This window comes from Aythya ferina, assembly GCF_964211825.1.
Source record: "Aythya ferina genome assembly, chromosome: 25".
NCBI lineage: Eukaryota > Metazoa > Chordata > Aves > Anseriformes > Anatidae > Aythya > Aythya ferina.
The window spans coordinates 1048520-1069684 of record NC_140323.1 but is presented as its reverse complement, the minus strand read 5'-3'; the positions used below and the strand labels follow the sequence as shown (position 1 = coordinate 1069684).

The window sequence follows — 21165 nt, the reverse complement described above, 5'->3', positions numbered from 1 at the left end:
GTGCCCAGCCTGCGGGTGCAGCAAAACGCTGTGCACAAAGCACCGAGGGCAGGGCGGCCACGTACATCACAGTGCAGGAGGAGGAAGGCTTTAGGGCAGTAAGGGACGTCCAGCACGCTCATATAGAGCTGGTTTTGGTTTGGTTTATGCACATATTTAAAGCGATGAGTGCTATTCTGAAGTTCTGCCACCAAAAACAATGACACATTCCCTCCCCTTCTCTCTGGCTCCACTTCAGAGAGTGTCTACCCAGTTTCTCTTGCAACACATATTTGTCTGCTCGGTGCCCTTATGGCTGCTTAATTAGTATTCATCTTCCCTTTCAAGTGGCAGTGGAGTCGAGTGCACAGAGCTGGAGCGCTGTGAGCGCATCGCGTGGGCTGGACGGGATGAGCACAGAGGAGCCTGGTGGTGACCAGGCCATCAAAGCATCTGAGGTGCTTCCAAAATAATGTTAGAAGACCTCTTGGAATCTCATCTCAGAGGAATATGAAGGTCATAGCAGTAGAAGGAGCACAGTAATGAGACCCAAGCCTTGGGGCCTGTTAGCAGCTGAGGTGGGTGCAAGGGTGTGCAGGCTGCGTGGGGCAGCAGCCTGCTGGAGGCAGGGACCTGCCTCGTGCTCTGTCAGCAGCACACCCAGCACTTCTGCTCGGTGCTTCGGACTCACGATGGTGATAGAAATAACAAGGAAGTGTGATAGCACAGCACGGCCAAAGCCAAAAAATGCTGAAAGTAGCAACTCCGTGGGGGCTTGCAGCCTGCCCTGCTGTCAGCTTCTTCTCTTGCCACTTGTCCGCGTAGGGGCTGGGTTCTGCGTCTTGAAAAGAGCTTCAAGTCACCAGGGGTAGCCCCAGCTGCATGGGATACACACTGCACACATGTGAGCATCTCATATCTCCTCTGCTACGGTGAGCGTGGTGTTCAGTGCTGCAGCTCGTGGATGATATTTCCATTGTCTCCCAACCAGCCCCAGTTGCAGGCTTTTCCCCAGCCCTTTAAGAAGTGACTCACAGGCAGGCAACTGTCAGTGTCCTGGCTGCTATTAATATCTCCGTAAGAACATGGTGATAAGTGTTTTTTTTTATTATTATTTTTGGGGGAAGGTATCCAAGGGGAGGATGGGTGTTAAAATATAACTCCTCCTCGTGTGGCTGGGCCTTTGTGTGAGCAAGCAGACATCCTGCCCACAAAAAGAATTTGCTTAAACCCTTTCCATTTAAAAAGAGCTGACCACGCTGGAACGGCATTATTGGAGAAACTGTGCCAGAGGCAGCACTCCTGCGACTGCGGAGAGGAGAGGGTGAGCTCCGGTTGTTAGCCAAAGGCAAACTGGAGTCTCCCAGTTCAGGGCTTTGCTTTCAGCCTGCGTGGCCCTGCCTGGGCAGCTCAGCTCAGTCCCCAGCAGGATAAAGGCAAGGGGCAGTTGGATCCTGGGAGAAGCATTGCTGCAAAGCTGGACATCAGGGGGCTGGGATTTAAACCTGGTGTGGGAATGGGTCAGAAAAGGGTATCCCACTCCAGAAAGCTGCACCCAGCTCCAGAAAAAGGCTTTGATCCTTCAAGCACGTAATGGGGGGGGGGGGTGAGCTTAGGGCTTTCTGTGCTTCCAGAGGCGCAGTGGGGTTCAGCTCAGCTGCCCCCACCCAAGTGCAGAGAAATCCCATTCCAGCAGCAGGTTTTGGCAGGAGGAGAGCAGTGTCTGGGCGCCCCACAGCCCTCCTGTGCCTGGCGCCGTGCCGCTAGGAGAGGTGAGGATGTCACCGGGATCCCAGCTGGCAATTTCCTCTCCTCCCTTAATGGACTGAGCGTGGTCCCCATAACTATAAATTTTCCTGGCTTGGGTCAGTTGAAATTGGAGACTTAATGCTATAGAAGGGCACGTTCTGATTTTATTTTTGCACTCTGTGTAATCACATTGATGGCAGCAGTGTAACAGTCCTGAATTATGGGTGACCAGAGAAAAAGAAGGCACCTCCTTAGCTCCCTGTTGTTATTGTCTCTGGGTGCAGAGCAAAATGTGTAGGCTCCGGGCAAGATTGTGTAAATCTCGTTAGAAAGCCATTCCCAGCTAATGAAACCCTGGGAGAGAGGGATTTGGCTTCCCAGCCTTCAGCCTTATAGCAGAGGCTGGAATAAATCCATCTTCGGCTCTGTGTAGGCTGTTTTCCCCTCTCCCCCATTGCGCGGCTGTGTATTTATTGGTGGAGGCGAGATGCTGTCGCGGCTCTCCGAGATCAGCCGCGGGTCAGCAATTTGTTGCATCTGCACCTGAGTGATTTCCAGTGACAATTATCTCCTCGTAAGGAAAAAAAAATATAAAATAATAAAAATAAAATAAAAGCTAGTGTGCAAAGAAATCTCACCTGGTCTTTAATCCTCATATGGATGCGGGGAGCAGGCGTGTAAATAATTATATCCCCCCCACTGCGAGCCCGCTCCGCAGCCTGCTCGGCAATATGTATTAATTCAGGGGAGCGGAGCTGCTAAGGAAAGCTGTTGAAACGAAGTATCTGAGATAAATGCATCTCATCTTTCCCTGTTTGTGCAGGCTGAGGCTGTGCCTGCCAGAGCCATAGATTCCACTTGGGGTCATGTTTGTTTGGCTGTGACTTCCCTGCTCGAAGCGAGGGTTTACCAGCTCCTGCCGCGTGAAATACGATGGCCTTTGTCCCTTCTGCTTGATGGCCATTATGTTGTTTGCTCAAGTTTGGAGTGCATCTGTTGTGTTATTGGTGTTATTAATATAAAGAGAGAGCAGAGCTCGCGTAATGCAGGCTCCATCTCTGGGATCCGGGCTGCGTGTGCCACCGCGTCCCTGCCCTGCAGCTCCAGGGCTGATTTGGAGCCCCCAGGGCACGCTGCCGTGGGGTGCTGGTGGAGATCTCTGATCCCCTGAATCAGAGCCCGTCCCTGCAACCTGCCCTCTTCCTGCAGCATCTCGCTGCGGACGATGAAGCAGGAATACGTTCTCTGTCCCCTGCTTTTTCTGGGTTCATCTCTCTTCCTTGCCCAGTGCAGGGGATCTTTCTCCCCTCTCCGCTCACCTCCAAGCGTCCGCTGGTTTCTGCTGTGCAGAACAAAGACCTGGCCAAGCCTGCAAGGCTGGAGGGCAGCACCCAGTGCCAGGGACATCCCTGCTTCAACCTGAGCTCCTCGGGCGTTTGGGCAGCACACGAAGGGAGCTGCTGCAGGACTGCGTTGCTGTGGTTAGACATGGGCAGCCAGTGGAGCCAGCTGAGCATGGGAGGCCAGCAGCGTTTCAGGAACAAGCACTCGCTTTAATGGAATAAACTTGCTGAACGTGAATGCAAGCTGGGAAATTCGCTCCTGCAACAAAAGGTGCTGGTGGAAGCAAAGTCAGCTGGGCCTGTCTGTCATGGAAGTGTGAGAACACAGCCCTCAGTGTGCAGCAGGGGAAGCTGTACGCAACAGCTGAGATGAAAACCGGCGAGTGAGAAAGCATCCAGGCCCTTCTGGGAGAGCGCGGGCTGCTGGAAGTATTTGCATTGTTTTGCATTCTCTTTATCTCCTGCCTGTCCCAAAGAATAGAGGGGATCCTGTGCATATAATGAAGTCTCTGAAGGTTTGAATACTTGTGTTTTTTTCCTGCTCTAACTAAGCTTTTTAAATGCTTTATGGCCTCAATGTTCTGTAATTGAATGCATTTTATTTAGAAAATAACATTTAGTGCCACTTTGGATTTCCAATTATTCTTCAATCGGACTTTGAGGGCCTGATGTCTTTGTCATTTTGATACGCACAAACGATGGCAACATCAGAGCAGCCACACAGCAAATTATTTCCACTGCTGATTGCTGGGCTCAGGAGTAAAATATGCAGGGCCAAATCTAGGCTCGGCACAGATCTCTCGAAATGAGCTGAAGCATTACACCAGCGGCAAATTTGCCCCCGAGCTTCCAAGGATGCTGGAAGAAATCGGAGCAGCCAGAGCTGTCAGGGGCAGTTGTGGCGATGTCTCCGTGCTGCAGCTGCCGGCGTTCCAGCATTTCACACAAACTTTTCACATAAAGCCCCTGGGGCGGCTTCGTGCTGCGGTGCTGGCAGTGCCCGTGGCTCCCCGCTCTGCCTCCAGGTCAGTAAGGTTCTCCCACTCATTTTTGAGCATCCAAAGCTGCCAGCAGAGGGAAGAGTGGGAAGGAGGAGGCAGAGGAGATGCTCAGTCACTCATGGAAAAACCTCCAAAAAAATGGAAGCTGCAGCAGTGCTGGCTGCATCTGCTGGTTAGTGTCTGTGATGGAGCTCCAGGTCCTTGGCGATGCTTTCTGTTCCAGGAGGAAGAAATGAGTGCTGTGCAATGGTCATATAACCGTGCTGTAATGATACAAATCTTCTTGTAATTTGCTGTGAAAGGGCAAGCCCTCCTGTTCCCGTGTTGGTGTGTCCTTGTCACCCAGAGAGGACTCGGTGCTTTCCTTGGTGTCTGGGAGAGCACGAGCCTGCGCTGAGCCAGCTGGTGAATGGCACGGGGAGGGGGACCTGTCCTCCTGTCCCCTTCTTGCCTTGTGGCAGCTCCTTGTTTCTTCCCTCCTGATGCTGTGTCAGCTCCTGAGATGTTCTTTGGGGCTTTATCGTGCTCCTTCGTCACCAGCCCATTGCAGTGATCAAAGGCCTCGCCTGTGTGCCTGCCATGGGACAGTGGTTCTCTTCTTTGGGGAAAGGGCTTAAAGCTCATTTTCTTTCAGAACTGGAGAGTTTGGGATATATTTAGGAGGGTTCATTTCTCACGCTGGTGGTCAGGTTCTTAAATTATATTTTTGACAGCCGTATGTAATGATATACAAATGGGAAAGTGATAGAGTAGCAGAAAATTGACTGGCAAGGACAGCACAATGCAGTTAGAGAGCAGCACTTAGCAAAAAGCCGCCGAGGTTAAGGCGTGTTTCTGGAGCAAACGAGCAGTAGGACCATGGTCAGGCTGTGAAAACAGTAATGATACGACTCCGTGACCTTTAAAGCTACTTAGGGCATTCAAATGCTTTGGATTTTCCAGGCTCTATGCAATTACACACGCCGGTCATGCCTGTGAATTCCCTCGCAGGTTTCTGGTGTGTTTAAACAAGTGGAGAACCCTGAGATGGCTCACGGGAGGGGGAATCGAGGGCTGGTGGTGTGTGAGTGCTGCAGTGTGCTGAAGTCTTTCGTGACCCTATGGACAGGAGCCAACACAGAGGGGCTGGGGGGCTGCAATGGGGCTCAGGGGCTGCAGCAAAGCCTCTGGCCCAGCCCAGGGTGCAGCATCCCCGAGAGAAAAACAGTGTTCAAAGGTGTCCACCTGCATGGGGACATCCCCACACCGCAGCCCTCCTGGCCAGGATCCCTTAGCCTGGGATGTGCAGGGCTCTCCTGGGACCCGGCCAGGCAGGGAGGTGCCGAGGGGACCCGCAGGAGCTGCAGGGGCTGGGAGCTGCAGGGGCTGGGAGCCGTCCTTCCCCGCTTGGCCCATTCTCTGGGCAAGGCTGCTGCTGAATACTAATATCGGTCACACGCGAGGTGCGGGGCAGAGCTGAGGTTGGGCTATTTAAACGATGCTCGCGTGTGCCAAGAAAACAAACAGAAAGGGCCAGTCAGACCTTCCCAGTGTCATTGACACCCGAGGACGCGCCAGGGCTGGGAACAAAGGGCGCATTGTGGCGGAGCACAGCGCCCGGGTCTGTTGGGAGCGGGCAGATGCGGGGCTGCCCACCCCGCTGCGCCGCGGCCAGCTGGCCACGTGGGAGCCCTTTCAAGGTGGGTGGCCAGACACGTCCCCCGGGCAGCCCCGGGCTTTCTGCGGAGCAGGGAGGGTAAACAAAATGTGGCCTCCTTGTCTGCGTGCGTGCCAGGGGTGGCAAGTGGCCAGGCACTCGAGGGGCGATGCTGTCAGGACAGGGATGGGGGAAAGCCGCGAGTCAGAGGAGCTCCAGCGTCATGGCCATGGCCAGCAGGAGCGGGGTGCTGTGCTGCACAGGTACTCAGCACCTCAACACTGGCCCCGGTGCTGGGTACCCCAAATGTTTCTGGGCCCCTTGGTGCAGGCCATGCCTGCGGAGCCCCAGAGACCTCCAGCTGCTCGTGTTGTGGATGAGGAGCTCTGGAGGTTCGTTGAGCGCGCACCCAGGGGTGCAGCCCTCACGCCGTGCCCCACTGCGCAGCTCTTCCACCAGCTCCCGTCCCTCTTCTACAAAACACAGGCAATGTTTCATCTGCTTCTGGGAGCAGCTGTGCTCTGTTAGTTCTGTGTGCGTGCGTTGGCTGTTCCTGCAGGGCTTCAGCCCCTCTTTGAGCTGCTGGGTAGGGCACAAACACGGGTACGGCGCTGCCGTTTGGGCTGTGCCGGGTGCCTGTGCTTATCAGGCACAGCAGCAGGACCCCGTGGGTTTTGCTGCTCTGCCCTACTGCAGCAAAGGAGCAAGGGAAGGGTTAAGCTCAGGATCCACCGAGATGGGGAAATAACCAAATAAGCAGAGTGAGCAGAGCCCGGGGGTACCGGGGCGCTCAGCAGCGAGCTCGGGGCTCCAGCTGCCTCCCGTCCGCGTGCTGCTCATTTTTCATCCTGAACACAGCTGCTGCCAGCGCCTCTTTCCTACCCCTGTTCCTGCCAGTTTTATGAGAAAAGAATAAAGAGGGGAAACAGATAACTGCAGAGGTTCATTTGCCAATTGTCAGGCAGCCGGTGCATCAGAAATAGAGTCATCGCTCTGCTCCCTCACCGCGCTGGGCTGCGCAGGCATCTTATCATTAGCGGCATCATTTATTCATGGCTCCCCGAGCCACCCTCCTTTTTGGAGGAAGGGACCCGCTGATGCTCCCATTTTTTCCAGGGTGGCTTTGGCCCTGCTGAGCTCTCTCTGGCTGTGGGTGGGGTGGGGGAAGCTGCCTTTCCTGCCGACCCCAGCCTCTGCCCGTGGGAGAAGGCTTCCCGTGGCCGGCGGGCTGCGATCGATCGGCTCAGCAAGGGCAGGCGCAGGCAGCGGGGTCTGCCTGGTGCCGCGGGCTGCCCCTCTCCCTTTAGCTCGGTAATTAGGAGCTCTCGGAGAGAGGGAAGAGAGGTCACGCATGGAGTGGGCCTATTAACCCTGTCCCTTGCCAGGACCCCGTGGAGAAATGCCCTTCAAGCAGCTGCTCCCCTGCAGCTTCCAGCAGAGCAGCGCTCCCCGTCCACCTCCGCTGCCCTGGCGTGGGTTGGGGTTTGCCTCCTGGGGGATCTTTTCTTCTCCAGCCCTGCTGGAAAACAATGCCAGAGAGTAAACCTTGCTTGGGAGCACTGGGAGAATCGTCTCTTTCACGTGATAGGGAGCCACTGCAGTGCTTCTCCTGGTGCACCCTCGCAGGTTTTTGGCATTCCCTGCTCAGAGGCCGGCTCTTGCCGGGCTCCCGTCAGTGCTTCTGGCCGACCGTGGCATCCAGTTCCTCGTTTTGGGGGCTCTGAGGACCTTCTCTCTTGCTTCCAGCCTTGCTGCAAGCCGAGCACTACCATTTTTGCTGCAAACCACTTTATTTTGTGATTTCAGTCCAAGCCTGCTCGGCCCCGTGGCTGCTCCCGGAGCTGTTCTGTCGGTAAACTCCGCGGCAGTCGGCAGGATCCCCCCGCAGCCCGCCGGGTCTGGTCCTGCACTGATGCCAGCGAGATTTATGGAAATGTATGCACAACTTCCTCAGGCTCCGATGGAGCAGAAATCGTTTCATGGCATTATTTACCTAAAATGCCACTGTTCTGAGTGCTGAACCCGGACAGTGAGAAGCTGATGTCAAAGGAGCTGTTTACAGCAGGACCTGATATGGCTTCTGGGGACAAGTGACTTAGCAGGGCAGCTCTGGGAACATTTAATGCAGCAGTCCTGAAGTTTTTGTAGGCTCGGAGCCTGAATTGCCTCCGCCTGCCATCAGAGCAGTACCGCAGCCCCTGAGCTGTTCTTTGATTCTGCTTCTCCCGTGTAGCAAAACAGCAGCCCAAGGAAACGCAGGTAGAGATGAAAGCCAAACTCTTTGCCTAACTTTCTCTGGCTGTAAAGCGATGGCAGCTTGTGTTTCAATACCAGGGGCCCTTGGTTGGTTTTCCTGCTTTCCCCGGGGAGCTTCCGAGCCCCGGGCAGCGGTGTTTGCTCTGCAGGGTGCGCAGGCGTGGTGCTGGCACCGAAAGTTGAAGGCAGGTCCCACAGAACAGGGATGTTGTGGGGAAGGTTTGATGGGTGAAAAACCACCGTGCTCTGACCTGGGACCTACCAAAAGCCCTAGTTATGTGTCCAAGCAAGCCCTGGATGAGCGATGTTCTCCTGGCAGCCTGCCGGCGGCTCCGGGGCGCCCATCGCCCGTCCTGGGGCTCGCTGGCCAGGAGGCACCCCCAGCCTGGGGACAGGAATGTGAAGGGGCTGTTGTGTAAACTACTCCCTGTCTGAGCAGGCTTTGTTTTCAATGTAAATCTGCTGCAGGGAGTGATTTAACCTTCATTTATTCTTTTTTTTTTTTTTTTTCTCCTTATTTCATTAAATAAGATTTATACAGGTAGAAGGCTGGAAAGGTCACACGTCCCCTGGGCTGTGGGAAGAGCTCTGCGCCTTCCTCCGGCTTTCTGCTGCTGCCTTGCCCCTCGTTTCAGGGTGGGAAAGCACCACGGCTGGGGCTTGTTGCCTTTCTGGGAAGCTGATTTATATCTGCGTGGTACACACGGGCACAGCAGGATTTCCCAGCTGTGGTGGAGCACCCCGAGGGGCAGGACGGGGTCGTTCCCCTCCTCTGCTCCCCTGGGAGAGCCCCGGGGGAGGCAGCTGATGGCCAAAGCAAGGTTTGGGGTTTGGGCTCAGGTTCTGCACTTGGCATACTGCTGGCAATTTGCTCTGCACTCCTTCTGCAGGCGGCTTTCGTACCTCTAAAATGAGATATTCTATATTTGTCTCATTTGCTGGTGAGTTATGAGGCTGAATGAGTTTTTTTTTGGCCAAGCTCAGGCTGTGACCCAGCTCTGAGCACAGCACCCAGCGAGCAGGGGCCCTGCTCACCCCGCTCCCTCCCATCCATGCGCTGAGCTCCGGCAGGCTCCGAAATTTGCAATCCAAGGCAGCAGGGCTGGAAACGAGGCTTTGCAGCTTTCTGAGCAGCAGCCTGCTCTCCGGGGCTTTCCTGAACCCAGAAAGCAGATGGCCGGCCTCAGCTCCATAAGGGCTGGAGGCTGGGATGCGAGGACGAGGGACTCGTGTGGCCACCACCCTCAGCAGCGCTGCCTTTCACCGTTAGCACGTAAATGCCACCGAGCACGCAGGAATCGCCCATTTATGATCTCTTCATTAGAAGAACCTTCTCATCAGGTTAATCTCACCTCCCCCGTGTGGAAGGGGGGATGCTGAGCTGCTGTAAGCACCAGGAGCGCATCTCTGCGCAGGAAGGATGCTGCGAGCACCGGGCTTGGAGTGAATGGGAAGCTATTGCTCGGCTCCGGCACAGAAATAGGGGTGCTGAGGGCCTGGTCCTGGGCAGCAGGTGCCCTGGGGTATTTGTGCTGGAGATGCTGCCTGCTGGAGGCCTCCTCGAAGGGAGGGAGGGGGGAAGATCCCAGCCTGATGCGTTTTTTCCAGCCTCTCGGTGGTCTGCTCTCCTCTGGGGAAGGATAAGCCAACGTGAGCGTGGGGGAGGGCGGAGGAAATGTGCTCCGGCAGTAAATATGGCCTTGTTATTTATCAATGCGGAGTAATTGAAGTAATTTCATGTCGTTTTTAAATGCAGTGCCTAGGGATCTAATCTATCTGTCTAATATTAATGGGTAATATTTGGTTGCCTCATCCATTCATTACTGTTTTCATTAAGACTCTAATCCTATTTAGGAGTCTGTTTGTCATCTTAAACTCCTCTGTTTTATCTTAGCCTGCCACAATCCTTTTTAACAACTTAACTGAATTCATGAGTTCTAGGCTAGCAGCTTGGGGGAAGGGGCCTCTGCTGTCTGGCATGTGGTTTTTATAGGGAGAGAGGAAAAACAGACGGCTGAAGGCAATCGCAGGCGGCAGGCACGGAGCTCGCCTGTGATACACACCGCCGAGATCTCGGTCTTTCAGAACAGATCGAGATGGCTGCACCTCGGAGCACGGAGCTCCCTTCTCTGCCACACGCTGCGCTGACACCAGCTTTGAAGCCTGCAGCATCCCCAGACCTGCGCGGAGCTGCTCGGAGCGAGGCCGTCGCTTGGAAGCGCTCGGGGAGCTCCCAGCAAGGCTCCCCCAGCCCCTCCAGGGTTTTCCTGCTCCCAGTTGCTATCACAGCACAGGGCTTTTAGCGTGTCTGCTCGAAAAACTTCACTAAAAACCTTCCCATAGGTTGCTTGTCCTGAGTTATAAAGTGCAGGAGCTTCCCGTGGGTACCTACCAGCACAGGATTCCTATGGGTTGGGCTGGGAGCAGGTCCCAGGGGATGGCCGCTGGTCCTGCTGTCCCTGCTGTCCCTCGTGCTGCAGATATTTGCAGCAGGTTCCAGTTTGGCTGTTCCCGTTTCAGCTCTAAGGGCAGCACGGCCGTTTTCTGCTCAAATTTGCATGCAATAGAAGCCGACGAGCAAAAACCTGGCATTTTTTCTGCCTAGAGCACTGCAGAGCAGAGCACAGAAGAAATAATGAAATCTCCTGGCTCACCGGGAGATTTCTCTCCTCGAAGAGAGCCAAGATGCCCCTGCCTGTGCTGAGCCACCGGTGTGCCTGCTGTGGCCAAAAGCAGCCTCTGCTCTTCACTCCCACAGCCGTCACCTCTCCCTGGGCTCCTCCGGAGCAGGACCTGGGGTCGTGGTGCCGAGGTCCCCATGTCCCCATCATCAGGGCACGTTGGGGACACTGCAGTGGGGCTGTGCTGTGCATGCCCCGAGCTGCGAGGTGTCCGAGGCTAATGAGGGTCCTGGGGAATCAAGCCGCTCGCTCTTAATGACTCTCTGACTATCTTCTGTCTGAAACAGTAATTTAATAAGCGCAGCCCACTTGCAAGTGTTCGTCGAACAGCTCGTTACATTGGTTATAACTCCAGAATTATTCAGAATTCTATTTTTGTCACTTGCTTGCAAAATAGAGAGGGAAAGAAGTGCATGTTGTATAATTATTCACCTTAATTAATTTTCTAAGCTTCTGTTAAAACTTTTAAATGGCTGCAGGGAGTGTGCTGCGAGTTACATGGCAGCAAGGCAAAGCGCTGAGCACGGGGGCCGTGAACTGATGCGAGATAAAAGTTTACAGTGTTGGATTGATCCCCACCTGAGCCCAGAAATTTTGGAAAGCGTTCTCCTTTTATCCTTATTAATTAGTTCCCGGGAGGCTCGGGCTAATCAGGGCTTCACAAAGAAAAGTTCCTGTTGGCAGGGTGGTCTTGCTGTGCAACTTGCCATTTGTCAGAAGCCGGTGCCAACGCTCCAAGAAAGCCACTTCTGAGGACAGCAGCGCCCTGGGTCCAAGTGGGGCACCCTGGGGAGAGGCGATGTGCTCCCGGCCGGCTGGGTGCCAGCGGCTCAGTCCTGCAGACCACGAGGCTGGGGGGTTTTGGTTGCTTGGGCACCCCTGGGGCTCTGCTGCCCGCACAGCGCGGATGGAAGGAGCCCTGCAGCACTTCCAGGACCTCCCTTGAACTTCTTCGCAGTCAAAAACAAAAATGCAAAGCCCTCGAGGAATGGTGGTTGTCCAGGGGAGAAGCCATGTGGGTGTATTACAGTGTAGCCTGGTTTTCTCTGTGGAGACCCCCAGCTTCAGCACCCCAACCAGTTTATATGGTGCCGTGCTTCCCCTGGGAGAGGGGATGTGATCTCTGCCTGGCATTTCGTTATCCCGACTAATCCTGCTCAGACATTTCGTGCTGACGCAATGATTAACGGAGGTTGTGGTGAACCACAGGAAAGTGTTTGTCTGCAGGACACGGGGCTGCTGCAAGCCTGAGTCCTGCTGGCTGGGGTAGATGGAGAAACCTCCGGAACCAGGATTATTTTTCAGCTTCATTAAGCCCTACTCTGAGACATTTGCTGTCTTTCCACTCTCTCTTGCTTCCCGAAGGAGGCAGCCCATCCTTTTCATCACCTCCCTCAGGAGTCTAGCGCAGAACACGGGGGCAGCAATAAGGCAGCAGGAGCCAGGTATGCAGGGAGCAGGTCTGATGCTCCCTCGGACAGCCATCTGATCGGCTGTGCCCCGACACAGCTTGTCCTCGTAAGATGCTAATGAGGTTCTTAGAGCAGTAGAGCCGAGCTCATTGAAAAGGTTGCCTGGATCAGAGTTTAAGGAACTTTCCCCGCGTGCTTCTGCGGCGCTGTAATTAAATAATCCCTTTGTAGCCATGGAAACGTTGTCTCGGTGTCCTCTCCCACTCGCTGCTCCTCTGCCAAAAGTTACAGGCGTTGATTTGCTTCTGACAGCCCCACGGTGCCTCTGGGGACCCTCAATGCGGAGCGGTGTGGGAGAGGGCTCCCTGCAGCCCCCAGCTCTTGCTGGGCACCCTTGGGTGAGCTCTGCCCGCCCCAGGGGGCTCAGTAACGGGGCAGTGGTGCTGCGGGGATGCTCCTTGGTGCTCTTTAATTTACACCTTTCCCTTTGCTTTCCTCCTGTCCAGCTGCTGCCCAATGCTCTGCTCACTGCAGGCATCAGCCTGGAGCAGGTCTGAGCTCTGCTCAGGTCCAGAGCCCGGCACCTCCTGGCAGGGCAGAAGAAGGGGTCGGGGTCTGCAGCACCTCGGGGTCTGCAGCACCTCGGCTTCTCCAGCAGAGCAGCAAGTGCTTCCCAGCCCCTCACGGTGGCTTTTCCTGGTGGAAACCTAAGGACTTGGGATTCAGTCGGTGCTGTTTGAGAAGACAGGGAAAAAAACAATAGGAAGAAGAGTTTGACAAGCTTCTTACGAGCTTCTGAGGAAGTTTCATGTTGTTTTCTCCAGCTCCGTCAGCCTGAGTCCATCGCAACTGGTCCTGACGAGTCCTTGCTCCTTCCCACACTTCTTCCTGTCTCCTGCAGCCGCACAAAGCGGTGGTTTTTCTTCTCATGAATGAAGAGAAGAAAATATCTCAGTGGAAAGTTCATCAAGTTTGGGCTCCTGCTCGCTGAGTGATGGATAGCTTTAATTACACTGAGCTGGTTGGCATCTCCACTTCGCTCCCCAAAGTCATTAAAAATACATTTTCTGTGTGAGCTGCAGCAGCCCGTGGCTCTCGGGGCAGGGTGATGGGATGGGATGGGACCTGTCCCGGTCTGCAGGGCAGAGGCCCGTGCTGGAGCAGGCGTAAGCTGTGGAAACTTGGCTTTGTTTGGTTCTGGCTGTATTTATGTGTATTTATGCATTTGGAGCCGGATTCTTGCACTTATTGTACTTTTTTTTTCTGGGGTCTGGCAGAGTTTGAGTTCATGTGTTTTGGAGAGCCTGGATTGATTTCCTTTGTTTTGTTTTGGCTTTGGCTGATGTGGTCAGGCAGTCAAGGAAAGCAGTAACAAGACTTTACATTTAATTATTGGGAAGTAGGATGGTAAACGGGGAACCGAGAAACTCAACAGCAGAGCTGGGGCACAGGCAGGAGGAAGAGACACGGCAGTGGGGCTGGTGGTCCACCCCACAGCAAGGAGGTGCAGGTGGTGATGTTGCATTGAGGAAAATCGCTGCCTGCATCTGCTTGGCCTCAGGACATCTCGGCTCCTGTTTTGGAGAGCAGGAACAGAAGTCTAAGGGCATCCAAACTCGGTATTCACTTTGGAAAGCTGGAGGCTGAGGTCTGCTGGTGCTCTGGGCTGAGGGCAGGGCCGCGTGCCCTGGGGATAAGCTCGTAGGTTCAGGCAGCAAAGTTTCCTGGGGCCTGGGGTGGGAAATGCACTCCTGGAGCAGCAATAAACCTTCTGGGTGTTTGCTGTGAGTGCCAGGAACATTTCCCTGGCCCATCTTCTCTACTGTAAATAGAGAGAGGTATTTGCATTTAAAAACTAAATAGTGCAAACCAAAGCCCTCTCCAAATAAACCATCCTGCTCCATGCAGCCTCGCCCCTGGGGACGGGCGAGGATGAGAGCAAACAGACAGGGCCGTGCCAGGCGCCGGCACCGGAGCAGGGCCAGGGCTGGCAGGACACGACAGGGACCCTGTGGGGACCAGGATTTGGGGCTCCTGCCCATCGGTGGCAGAAGGGGACGGAGCACTCAGATCTGCCCCAGCAGTGCCATGAGCGAGCAGACCACGAAATCGAACCCCGTCTGCAGGCAGGCGCTGGGGAGCACAGCAGCACCCTGCCCTGCTGACGTTTCCAGCTGCCTCTTGGGTTTTGCCCTGCTGAATGCCCAGCAGTGAGATTTCAGCATCCTCTGGAACCCGTTTCTCCGACCTTGGTGCCTCAGAGGTGTTTTTTTAATCAGCGCTGACCCGTGTTGGTCTCCTCCTGCCCGCAGACACAGGTCTGTGGCACCGTGTCCCACATCTCCTGCTCTCTCCTCGGTGCAGCGGTTCACGCACACAAGCACTTTGGTCTCCTAACGATAATTAAGCCAGCAGAGAACAGCTTAAAAATACTTAAAGCCAAGAGAGCGTTTCCAGCCTGCCATCAGGCTGGGGAAGGGAGTCTGAGCCCTGCTTCTGTACCAGCTGTGAAAGAAACGACTTTCGGTTTTGTGTCTGTGGTAGGCATGGGACATGCAGCTATAGCCTCCTAATGGATGTGGTTTGTTTTTCCATTGAAATGAAACGTTCTTTAGAGCGTTGGAGCCTTTCAGGTGGTTGGATGGGTGATGGTAAGGATGGTTGGATGTGTTGGTTCTGCTAGAACTGGACAAATGCTGCAGCTCCCCAACCTTTTTCATGCTTGCAAATATTTAAATGATTTCTGCCCGCAATCTTTTTGAGCTTCTTTGGTTGACCACTTAATTGGGCATTGTGGGTTTCCTGGCATTAATTCTCAGGGTGAATTTTGAAGCTGTAGGCCTAAGCACTTGAGCAGATGATAAATTCCCTCCTAGAGCCCTGGGCCTCTCTCCAGGTGGGGTCAGGAGCCCGGCCAAGCATCCAGCGGGGGCTGTGGGTGCTGTGCGGGGGCTGTGGGTGCTGGGTAGGCTCTGCTGCACTCACCAGAGATTGAATGTGCTGACGAGGTGAAGGGGTGAAATTGCCTGCCCTGAGTTATGCAGGCATTAAAAAGAAAGGATCAAATGGTCCCGTTTGGGCTGGAAATCTGCGAGTCGAGGAATCGCTCAAAATTCCTGTGTAATTTTTAAAGAATTCTCACGTACAGAAGCCACAGCTTCTGAGCAGAAAAAGAACCCAAAACGCATAACATAAAACGATCTGCAACAAACTGCTCTTCGTATAATTCAAATCCTCCGTTATTTATAGAGCGCCGCGAGAGCACGCAGCTCCTCACAAACACCAAAGCAGCCCTGAGCTGCATACAGATGGCAGGGACGGATCCTGCCGAGCCTCACCCCGTGGGCAGGAGGAGAGGATCAGCAGCACCCAACGGGCTGGGGAGCGGCCAGAGGAGCCCTGCAAGGGGCTGGATGGATTTTAGGCAAAACCTTTTGACCTTCCTTGGGGTATCCTGCGGCCGCTGGTGGCTCCCGCGGGGGCTGCTCGGAGCTGTGCTGGGTGCTGCGGGCAGGTTGGGTGCCGGGCACCCTGGGGGAGCCGCTGCTGCTGGGGGTGAGCTGCCCCCACACCAGCACGGTGCCCGTGAGGGGCTTTGCGTGCCCAGATGAAAGAAACCTCACCAAGTGTCTGCTCGTGCTATAAACTCAGCGTGCCTTTCACAGGCACCTGCTGGGTGTGCAGGGGTGAAGCCCCCTCCCAAGGGCGTCCCGTGGACACCGGCTTAATCGATCGCTGTGATGTTGACGGTGGTGTTGAGTGATGTGAATTGCACGTGCAGGATGAGACACGGTCAGAAATAGCTCGAACACCTGGCAGCTAAAACAGAGCTGCCCATCCTCGCAGGAGGTCAGAGCCTCCCCAGAGGGGGACACAGCCACGGCTCTGCCCTGGCAGCATGGGGAGAGCTTCCTTCTGTCCTAACACCTCCGTGTCACTCCTTCACCCCACGTTTCTCCCTTTCTGAAGCTCTTTGTGCAGGCAGCCAGGGCTAAATGCGTGCACATCCCACCCGGCTCTGCCTCTCGCCCACCCGCCGCTCGCTTACCCCGCACGCATCCCACGGGCTCCGGCTCCGCTAAAAACCCTAAACACCCACCCAAGCTCCATTTCAGGCAAAGCTGTTAAGGAGGGCTCGGGAAACGAGAAGAATAGCAGCCCCGTCGGTGTCGTGTTGAGAGAGGAGCTGGGTTCTCACCGCCTCAACAGCACTTGGCGTGAAAGTGGCCTTTGTCTGGCACACACTGCTCCTTTCACCCCGCGCCCCAGCTGGTGACGGACGGGGTGGCTGCGGGCGGGTGGCAGGGCTGGGACCCCCCCAGGACCCCCCTGGGACCCCTCCCCAGGACCCTGGGAGAGGTGAGCACCCGTGGGAGCACGCGGTGTGCTCGGACCTGCCGAAGCAGGCAGGCTCTCTGCCTTCTCTTTAAAGCAGAACAAGCTGCTGCTTCTGCTCGCTTCCATCCCTAACCCCAGGAAATCCTTTTTCCTTGAATTTTGCCTTTCCGTTTCCCTTCATTTTTTTGTGAAGGCGTTATGCGTGCACCAGTTTAAGGGATCCCAAAGCAGGAGCAGCAGACTGGTTTTGCCATTGGGTTTTATTTCTGAATTATATAGGGTCTTCTTAATCCGTGATCCATAAACCATGGCCCCACAGCCTTCTGCACGAGCACTAAACGTTAACTTGGGCTCCTGGTTCCGCCTGCTCGCCATGCCAACAGACGCACTGAGGCTGTGCTTCTCCCTTGCAGGTGTCCCGGGTGCCCGTGGAGTCCTGCGAGCAGTACACGACCTGTGGGGAGTGCCTGAGCTCGGGAGACCCCCACTGCGGCTGGTGCACGCTCCACCACATGTAAGTCCGGCCTCGGCCCCCGCATCCACGCCAGTGGCAGCGATGGGAAAAGCAGCTTTCACAACCCCCAAGAGCCTCCCCCACTTGCAAAAAACAAATTACGTTGAAGTCCCTCAAATCCATTCTTCCCTTCCCTTGGTGTTCCCTGCATTGCAGTGTGAGTGCTGCTGAAAGCCCTGAGCTCCCGTGAAGAGGTAAAGGAAGAGAAATCTGTTATCTGGGAGAGGTGGATTGCGCACAGCATGCAGGGAGGGGCCGTGGGATGCCACAGAAAAGCAGAATTAAAGCCTGGGGGAGCAGAGCCCTCGCGTTTTGCACGCTCCTCCTGGCTGCCCGAGCCTCCAGTCCCTCCTGATTAATGGGAAACGTTGAGAGGCAACAGGAGACTTGCTGAGATGAGCAGGGCTTCGCTTTCGGTGAGGTCACAGCGCCGGAACAGAGCGGAGCACCGAGCCCTATTAAGCATAGCTGGAAGAGATGTTGAAATTCAGCATGGCGAGGTCAGGGAGCATCTCCTGCAGCCGTCCCCGTTGGGGCAGAGCCGACCAGGGGCAGCGGGGCTCGGGGCTGGCAGTGCTCCTGCACGGCCCCAGGCAGCATGGGCTGAGGGCTGGTGCTTTCAGGGGAGCTGCAGGAAACGCGCTCTGCATTCAGGAGGTGTCCCTGTTCTTTCTGTCCCCTGCCACAAGAAGGATCGCTTCCTACAGCGGAAGGGGACCACCAGGCAAACGCCGATGCGGGGAGGAGGGGCGAGCCCGGAGGATGCAGGAGGAGAGGAATAGAAATCCCTCCGGCCCCGTGCCAGCCTGAAGAGCAGCCCCCTGAGCTGCATGGAAATCGGGGCGGAGGCAGAGCTCGGGGACCCGCACAATAACACTTGGCCACATGCCTGAGCAGCAGGTGTTGGAGGGGGAGAGAGGGAAAAGGCAGGCTCTTGTGCAAAATCCGGCCTGGATTAGGGACCTGCATGCTTTGGGGTGCAGACCTGGCTCCCGGCACCCAGCAGGGCCTGCCTGGTTTGCAGGGTTGGTGCCGCACCCAGGGAGATGCAGGAGAACCTGGTGCTGAGCATCCTGCCCATGGCCTGGCTCTCTCTGGGCTTGGGGCACGCATGGAGCAGCCCCTGGTGCCCCTGCCAGGATCACAACACTGTGGGGTGCAGTGTCTGGGCATCTTCGTTTTTATTTTTCCTCTCAGAGGAGCCTGTCCAGCCCCATAGCAAAGCCCCAGATGTGCTGTCATGGTGGGAATCCTTCACTGTCACATCAGCTTTGGAACTGGGAGGCTTTTCAGGTTTTTCAGACGTCTCAGTGCCAGGGCAAGGCAGTCTGAACACATCAGTGGTGTGGCTGTGCCAGGCACTTTACCTGGGAAGCAGGTAAAGGTTGTTATCTTAATTTTGCAGAGTTTCTCCCCAATGTCAAGAGGAGAGAAAAGTGCTGTTTCCTCTGCCCTTGGCCACGGCATTTAGGCATTGACATCTTCCAGCAGGACTTTGTTCCCTGATGGTATTTCTCACCCCTCCCTTCGAGTGTCTGCACTTTCCCAGCCTGCTTAGAGCAATGCTCATTTTTTAGCCTTTGTCTTTAGCTGTAAATAATTGGGTTTATCTTGCTCTTCCTGAAGCCTCTGTCAAATTTGTTGGGAGGCCCCAAGCGCTGGCGTGTTCGTGTTTAACTTGTCAGCTCTCCTCTAGTTCGTGCATTTCCCCCTTCCAGCTGGAGCAGCTGCTCCTTGGCCGAGCAGGAAGGCTGTGGGTCAGGGTGGGATGCTCACGCTGTTTTTTCTGAGGGCTGGTGGGAGGGTGAGAGGCAAAAAGGGCAGAGGTTGGGTCCTTGAATCAGCAGGAGAGGGGACGGCCTCGTGAGCAACGTGGCCATCAACAGCACTGATAAAAACTAGCACTGAGTCTCGATCGGGGGCTGAAATCCCATTGTTTCTCCTCATCGCGTGTTATGGGATTTGCCTCCCTGGGGTTTGGGGTCTGTGCCCTGCGAGACCCCCAGCAGCTGCTTCTGAATTGTAAATCCTGATGCTCTGGGTGTGTGAACAAGCGTGAGATACACGCGGGGAGCAGCGCCCTGTTCCAGGCAGCACCGGGTGCTGTGTTGCTGCCAGCCGGAGAGGTTTTACACAGCCAGTAATGAGGGGAAAGCAAAGGGATCCGAGCTGTCCTGGAATGAAAATTTCATCACCTGGGACTGCACAAACCTTCCCCCGTGCGATCATCACGCCTTCTTGTCTCTGAGCAGCCCGAGTCAGGGATTCAGGCTCTGCTGTGCGGTGGGATGCTGGCACGGGCACGCCTGGAATTTAGGAGCAGTGATGCTCATGGACGAGCTGCCTGTGAGGATTAAACCAGTGAGCACAAGCAGGAATCGGCCACGGTTGTGGTGCTGGCTGCCCGGAGAGCAATGCTGGTGTGTAGGTGCTAGGGATCGCTTGCTCTTCCTCCTGCTGGAACCGCGCTCCTTGGGAGCCAGCAGAGGCCTCGAGGAGGTTGTTAAAGAGTCTCTTCAGCCCAGTGGGATTCGAAACCTGCAAGGCTCTTCCATATGCTGCTCTCTGCGAGTCTGTTATTGTCTACAGCCCTATTTATCTCTGTTAGGGCTGTTGCCATAAATAGTATGATAAAAAAGAGCCATTCCGGCGAGTCAATGAGATAAAGGCTCCAGTCAAGAGCTCACTTTAAAGCTATCTTACAGATTCACTTAAACCTCGATAAGTCTTCCGTTGGCAGCGTTCATATTTAGCTCCATTACGCTCCAAAAAATAAAGAGGGGTGAGAGGAAGAGAAGAACAGCAGCAGTGTTTGCTGGCTATCACGCTGGGGTTTGTAAGGGAAGGCTTAAACTTCACTGTTCTTAACCAAAAGCCAACAGCCCTGTGGGGGAACAACAGCCCTGATTTTGGGTGCTGCAAGGCCTGATTTTGGGCACCACAAACACCGATTTTGGGTGCTGATTTTGCGAGGTGCCTGCCAGCTGCTTGCAGAGGATGTTTCTGCTAACGCCTGCATGTCTTTGAGGCTGCCCAGGCCTCTGCGAAGGGGCGCAGGGAGAGAAGCAATCTGACAGCAGCACCTCGTTAAGTAGCAGCACCTCGTTAAGTAGCGAGTGCACTTGGAGAGCTGTCATGGAGCTGGCCGGTGGCACATGGGTCTGGTGACAGCATCTGGATCCTCCGACCTTTGCGCCGTGATTTTAGCCGGGGTCCAGGATCATCGCTGAGCGAGAAGTGATAAAGTTTGCTGATGGTTTATTAACACCATTAACATCAAAAGGCCAATATGTCACCTGCTGCCGGGGAGCAGGTTTTGAAGAACAAGGTTTTCCCTAAATTACATGAAATAGAAAATCCCTGAGGGATCCCAGTGCGGTGCTGCATTGTCTGATATCCGTCTCGAAACATTAATAATTCTTCCCTGGCTTCCTGGTGGGCACTCATCTTCCCACTGTAATTAACTTGGGCGCACATTTCCCCTTCAGCACTTATAGCTGCAGCCCGAGCCCTGGCCGTGCTGCCATTCCCTTCATTCAGTGACTGCTTCTGCCCTGCTTCACCTTGTTCTCGTACTGAACTTGTTTTTCACATTTTACCCGATTCTGCCTCAAAGTTTCAGTTCACTCTGAGGACGCCTGCCATACAAAAATAGGGATAACGAGCTGCGAGGAGCAGTCCTGGTCCCCTTGGCATGCACAGGGGGTTTTGTTCCTGGGGGGCTCTGTGTGTGCTGACGTGTGCCCGTGTGTGCCAGGTGCTCCCCGCGGGACAGCTGCGAGCGAGCCGCCGAGCCGTTCCGCTTTGCCGACAGCATCGGGCAGTGCATGAGCATCACCGTGCAGCCCAGCAGCATCTCCGTGTCCCAGCACAGCCTCCCGGTAGGTCACGGGCAGGGGAAGGAGCCCTCGGGTCTCGGGTTCGCAGCCGACGCTCCGTTCTCCAGTCTTTCTCCCTTCCCAAAAGCACAAGTGTGTTCCCATGAAGTCAGGCTTGCAGGGCGCTGGTGAGGAGGGGCGAGGGGGTAGGGATCACAAAGACAAATTCCCCTTCCCCTCGGGCCCCAGCTCGCGTTTCTCTCGGTCCGGTTTCATTAACCGTTGAAAGGCAAGGCTTTGTTTCCCAAGCAGCCCATCTGTGAGCTGTGCCGAGCCCTGGCTCTCCCAAGCATCCCAGCTGTTTCCCCGCGAGCCCCCCGAGCACCCGCGCACCAGGACCCGTGGACAGGCGCTGCGGCAGCTGCAGCCCCGTCCCGC

General features: G+C 55.3%; 1 protein-coding gene across 2 annotated transcripts in view; it reads left to right on the top strand.

The window, feature by feature from the left end:
- The window catches only part of PLXNA2 (plexin A2), a 142726-nt gene that overhangs the window by 71440 nt on the left and 50121 nt on the right, over positions 1 to 21165 (top strand). For both annotated transcript variants that reach the window (XM_084498117.1, XM_084498118.1), the window contains exons 5-6: positions 16809 to 16909; positions 20667 to 20790. In XM_084498117.1, coding sequence (XP_084354243.1) covers positions 16809 to 16909; positions 20667 to 20790 — 225 coding nt within the window. The remainder of the gene's footprint in view (positions 1 to 16808; positions 16910 to 20666; positions 20791 to 21165) is intronic.